This window comes from Atta colombica, unplaced genomic scaffold, assembly GCF_001594045.1.
Source record: "Atta colombica isolate Treedump-2 unplaced genomic scaffold, Acol1.0 scaffold161, whole genome shotgun sequence".
In the NCBI taxonomy this organism is placed as follows: domain Eukaryota; kingdom Metazoa; phylum Arthropoda; class Insecta; order Hymenoptera; family Formicidae; genus Atta; species Atta colombica.
Genome location: NW_017259252.1, coordinates 366,651 through 372,796, shown reverse-complemented (window position 1 = coordinate 372,796; position 6,146 = coordinate 366,651). Strand labels below are relative to the sequence as shown.

At 32.5% G+C, this 6,146-nt stretch overlaps 1 protein-coding gene across 2 annotated transcripts in view; it reads right to left on the bottom strand.

The window, feature by feature from the left end:
- Positions 1-1,667, bottom strand: part of LOC108685852 (ubiquinol-cytochrome-c reductase complex assembly factor 1) — a 5,032-nt gene extending 3,365 nt beyond the window's left edge. The window contains exons 1-4 of one of the 2 annotated variants that reach the window (XM_018190850.1): positions 1,430-1,667; positions 533-739; positions 327-399; positions 93-259 (exon numbers count right to left, since the gene is read on the bottom strand). In XM_018190850.1, coding sequence (XP_018046339.1) covers positions 93-259; positions 327-399; positions 533-739; positions 1,430-1,471 — 489 coding nt within the window. In that variant the 5' untranslated portion in view covers positions 1,472-1,667. Of the gene's footprint in view, positions 1-92; positions 260-326; positions 400-532; positions 740-1,183; positions 1,405-1,429 lie in introns of those variants that run through there. The other variant, XM_018190851.1, reaches the window with a different exon arrangement.
- Between the last annotated feature and the right edge of the window lie 4,479 nt (positions 1,668-6,146).

The following is a 6,146-nucleotide window of genomic DNA, read 5'->3' as shown; positions in this document are numbered from 1 at the left end:
AAAAACGTCAAAGTATCGCGTTGATCGTATCCTATATATATATATATATATATATATGAGTATATTAAAAGTACAATCACAATGCTACCTACACCGAGATTTTCTATCCTGGCTTGTGTGTCCTGCCACATTGCTGCTACTGCATAATTTCTGATAGCTTTTCCATCCTTCTCATCTGCCATGTAGCGAATCATTATCATCCAGACATGAAGCTCTGTCACCAGAAACCAAGTGAAGAATGTATCTGGCATATTAAAATCTACAAAAAAACATGTTTAAAATGTATGCAAGAGTTAGAATTACAACACTTATAATAGAGAACTTACATTTAAAGAAGAAAGGATAATCCACTTGACTAACTACATGTTCGTATACCTCATAACCCATATCCATATTTCTCTGTAATAATATTCAATTAACATTGATAACTTTGAATATATGGATTTAAAAAGACTGCTTTTACAGATGTAAAAGTACAAATGCTCTCATTTCACCACTCAAGGTTGAATGGCAATGAAAAACTTTTAATTACATATTTCTGGACGTCTAGAATACCAGTTTTTTTCAATATTCTTGCAAAAAATCCTATCTTTGGTTGTAAAGTTTCCGTAGACGTACGGTGCTTGGATATTATATGGACATCCCTAGGCATTGGTGGCTGCATCTTCGAAATTGTGGATAACAGCCTGATGGTACTAAGATCCCTATGTGTTACTCTCTGGTTCATTAATAACGCGTTCTGAAACAAGTATTTGTTAATGGAATCGCATTGTGCGATTATAACTTCAAGGAAATGATTCTGGTTCATGTCTACTTCTACTATTGTAGATTGACTTTAATCTCGGTCTAATATTAAAAATTAACGAATACAGTGCAATGAGCCAGACATGATGTCAGTTCAATATTGACTCAACGTATTAATAATAAAATTATGATCCATTAAAATTGTATCAAACGTTTCAGTTTATATTAAATCATTCTCGATAAAACTTGTACGAATATATATGTAGATATATGTTGTCGAACGAATGCTTCAATAATAGTTCCAAACTATAAACAGAAATTGTCAGTTTAATACATTTTTTCTTTTCCTTTTATAAAAATTAGAAAAAGAGTAATATATATTAAGATAAATCAAGATTCAAATTCTCAATCTACATTAAATAAGCATAAAAATAGATACATTAGAAATAGACATTAGAAGATATTTGGAGGTTATGTTGACAGTCAGTTCGATAAGGGTAGCGATCGTGTAACTTTTTTCCTACGGCGGAAACGTGAAAAGTGAAAATTTTTTATATACATATGTACGACGTATGTACACTCCCCCCCACCCCCACACACACACATATACACACACACAATGTTTCACTTTTCTTGTTTTCGCTCTAGAGAAAAGTTACACGATCGCTATTCAAATGACAGGTACCTTCGATGAGGGAAACAAACGAGCGCATCGTGCGACAGACATGTTGCTGCAAATAAATCTTTTCAAACGTTTTCGGAAGCGAAAGATGACGATGGCAGCTTCTTCTTCTTCAGAAAAAAGAGCGCTCGCCGGGCTCGTCGATGAATTGATGACGATTCCGGCTAAGGAAGCGAGTTACGACAGCAATGATCATGCACAGACATGAAAGTTTCATTGAACGGCGAGTGAACGAACTTTTTTGTAGTGATAGCAGAGAGAAACCTGAGAGAAAACATGACGATTCAAAATTAATGCACTATAATATAGGCATTCGCATCCGCCATTTTTAGTCTTTTCCTCACTCTTTGTTCTCTCTTCAATCTTCTTTCAATCTCAGTGGCGGAGTGGAGAGAGAGAGAGAGAGCAAGGAATTGAGGAAAGAAACAAGAGTGAGAAAAGGACTAAAAATGATGGATGCGAATACTCATAGTATAGTGCCTTGCCAAAACCTGTAATCGCAAAATGCTGCCGCGTTCTGAAGTGGACACAACAATATCCATCTTTTTACGGTGTTCCTGATGAAAATGGATAGTTGAAATCGCTAAATATAAAGTATTTATTTCAAAATGCAAGCTTCAGATTGGCTGTCGCAACAAACTTGCGATTGATTTGCAACTAATGAACCGGCTTAAAATAACTAAAATTTATTAAGGCTGTATTAATATTACTTTTACTTCAAGCAAAACTCTCTTCATCTCGTTTTAAAGGAAAAAGAAACAGAGAGAGTTTTAAGTAGAGTCCCATATATGAGAGAAGTGACATTCATCATCACTACTACCTTTAGCACATGTTTAGCATCGCCATATTTAGCTCCAGTTGATCAGCTGGTCAGTTCCCATGAAACTATTTACTCCATTATAAAAATCATGAACTCCGTCAGGATAAGGTTAAATAAGTAATATTTAATAATTAATGTTTTTGTATTTTCTTGTTGAATAATATAATGATTAAATAATGCAATTAAAAATGTTATATAAAAAGATAAACGGCATATTGTATACAATTAGTTTTATAATTTTATTGAATGCATTATTGCAATAACGTTATGTATTTTTGTAACATGATTATGTTTCTCTTTCTATTTTATCAGAAAGTATTGCGCAAATACACAAAGATGACAAGATAATTATGTAGATCAAATTAGTTTAATTGTCATTAATTATTTCATTTATAAATGTACATATATGTATATTTGTTATGAAATAGCATATTTTCTACTAAGTTTTTCTGACATATAGACTATTTTTCTTAATGCAAAATGGATCAACCTTTAAAAAATTCGAGAGATCAATGCAATCCAAAAACTCTTTGTAATATTGTAAATAATAAATCAATCATCGATTAACTGAGAGTCAAATTGATGAAGCTTCGCAAACAATCATCTGACTGAACACGAGCATGATGCAAACTTAAATAAATTAAATGTGATGCTTTCTGATATTGAACAAATGAAGAATGAGATGTGTTCTACGAAGCGATATTAATAAATTAATATAAATCAAATTATATATTTATTTATAACAATAATTATATAAATAATAACAATAATTATTATAAGCTAATAAACCTAAGCTAATAAATGTACAAATACTAAAATATATCTTCTTATTCTTTATAATATTTCGATTGAAATATAGGTTTCTTACTGGACTGTTCTAAAATTTTTTCCTCACTTTTGTCAAATACTAAATATATTTCTTCTTTATTTTAGGTATATGTATGTATCAATTTAGCAATAGAAAGGAAACATATGACAGCTCTCCACTGCGGCAATATGGCTTTAATTAGATGGGGGAACACCAATCAGAAATCGCGACGCCAATGTCGCTTCTCTCATATATAGAACTCTAATTTTTTAAGCCTTGCTTTAAAATCAAAGTAACGTTAGTGCAATCGAGTCTAAATTAATAAAGATTTCAACGATTTCAGCGATTTATTTCCATCAGAAGCATTGCAAAAAGGTGGATATTGTTGTGTAGTTAACTTCTTTAGAGAGCGGTAGTGCGCAGCAGCATTTTACGGTTACTGGTTTTGGACCGTCATGACTTATATCCTCTCTCAGATTTCTTTCTGATTAGTGCATACTAGTGATATGGTAGTGATGCCGTTTTCTGAAAAATGAATCGATTCTTGATTTCGATTTTCATAATTGATTCGAGAGGGAAAAATGAGTTGATTTTAAAGAATCAATTCTAATTTCTAACAACACAAAGTCGACTTTAAGCCGACTTCTGAGTCGACTATGAATGCGTTCCGATATTCACTGCCAGGGCTGAAACTATACAGTATATGTGACGTGTGCTATAGATTTTCAGTACTGTGAATATCGGAATGCATCCTATAGCTGCTGGACATTTAGAAAAATGGATGTCCCTAAATCGACTTTAAGTATGACTTTAGAGATGTCTGTAAGTCACACAATGTCCTATTTGTAAGATTTTCAAGTCGACTTTAGTCACGGACATTCTAAAATCATTGCGCATACGCACTTTGCAATGACAGAAATATATTTAAATCGAAAATATAATAAGTTAATTTTGTTTTTCTTAACATTTTCTCATGGAATTGCACTCATGTAGTAAGTAGTTTTCATAAGAGTAACAAGTATATAATCATCACAAAGAACATTTTAATCATGTTATTTCCAAATTATTTCCGTTAACGTAAAATATATCATGAATATTTTCATATTTATTTCAATAATTAACTAATCAATATAATTATTAATTTATTATTAGCTGTACAACTTTGCTTCCGCCGTTTTCCTATAGATGGCTTTAGCGATAAGTGGTGGTCGAAATAAATAGACCATAGACGTCATACAATAAACTTGGGCATCTGTCAACATAGAAACATTAGTCGATTTGTGTCTGCATCATAAAGTTATTCTCGATTGAAAATGTCAGTTTACGAGCCAAATTCTCGTCATTTGCGGGAGGGTTTAATTTTTTGCTTCAATATGAAGAAATCTGCGGCTGAGGCTCATCGAATGCTCTCAAATATTTATGGTAAGGCTGCTATTAGTGAAAGAAAGTATCGTGAGTGGTTTCAACGCTTCAAGAACGATGATTTTGACGTCCAAGGTCATGCTCTGTATTTGGTGGGACCAGCTCGGCGTAGTGTATTATGAACTGTTAAAACCGACTGAAACAATCACAGGCGATCGGTATCGAACGCAATTGATGCGTTTGAGCCGAGAATTGAAAGACAAACGGCCGCAATACAATGACAGACACGATAAAGTGATTTTGCAGCATGACAATGCTCGACTCCATGTTGCGAAAGTGGTCAAGACATACTTGGAAACGTTGAAATGGGAAGTCCTTCCCCACCCGCCGTATTCTCCAGACGTTGCTCCCTCTGACTATCACTTGTTTCGATCAATGGCACACAGCCTGGCTGACCAGCACTTCCGGTCTTATGAAGAAGTAAAAAATTGGATCGATTCGTGGATAGCCTCAAAAGATGACCAGTTTTTTCGACGCGGGATTCGTACGCTACCCGAAAGATGGGAGAAAGTAGTGGCCAGCGATGGAATACTTTGAATCATAAACCAGTATAACCAGTTTTTTACAATAAAGCCTCGAATTTCGGAAAAAAACGGCGGAAGCAAAGTTGTACACCTAATAATATCAAATCAGTACCAGCTTTCAAATTAGATGCTTATTTGCAGCAATGATTTGATATTAAATTACTTGTCAATTTAATATCATTGCTGCAAATTGATATTATTACTCCAGCTTCAGTGTAGGACTGTATTTCAAGACCGACAAATAATCGCACAGTTAGCCTGAATAGAAAATTTTATAAATTTACAAGAAATATTATTGGATACGAAGATCTGCCTCGACCGAATACGGCATTTTTCATTTATATGTGTTTAATATTATCCCAATCAGAAATAGTTCCTCGAAAAGACGTCATTTCGACGTTACGATGGAAAAGTTGTCGATTCGAAACTTGCATCGAAATTTCAACATTTTCAAGTAATCAAAAATTACATATGTAGAGAGTGCAATGAGAATTTGATATTTTTAATATTTTTGGTATAAATATGTGATATGTAATCTTATATTTTGAATATTTTCATTCAAAGGTCGAATCGATATTTTTTTGAATTTCATTTCGACAATTGCAATATCTAATCATAAAAGCTTTCTCAAAATTTTTCAGAATTTATAAATAATTTTATAACTTTTTAGAAAATTGTGAAATTTTTTTATACGAATCGGAACATTTTTTACAACTGTCGATAAAATCTACAATCTTTTCTTCTAGTAATTCTTTGTATCTTATTTTATTGTTCTACTCCTGCTGAATAACATTACTTTTATTTGTACTTTGTAGTTTATTTAATATAATTTTATTACGTCAATTTCATATTGAGAAATTTCGGGGAATAATGTCTCTTATAAATGCTGATAATCTATTAGTTGTCTCTTACCATAAATGAGCACAAAATCAAGGAAAAATATCATCGACTCTATCAAAGTCTAGCTAGAAAGTCTAGCCAGAGAATCTATCAAATTCTAGTTCATTTCAATTCTAGTAGCTCAAATATCGAAACGATCTCGATTTTTAAATTAATGAAATTTAAATATTAGTCTACCATACAAGTTTCCAATATCATTTGAAAGTATAAAAATACTACTAATGTCACTGCTACTGCAGTAATATT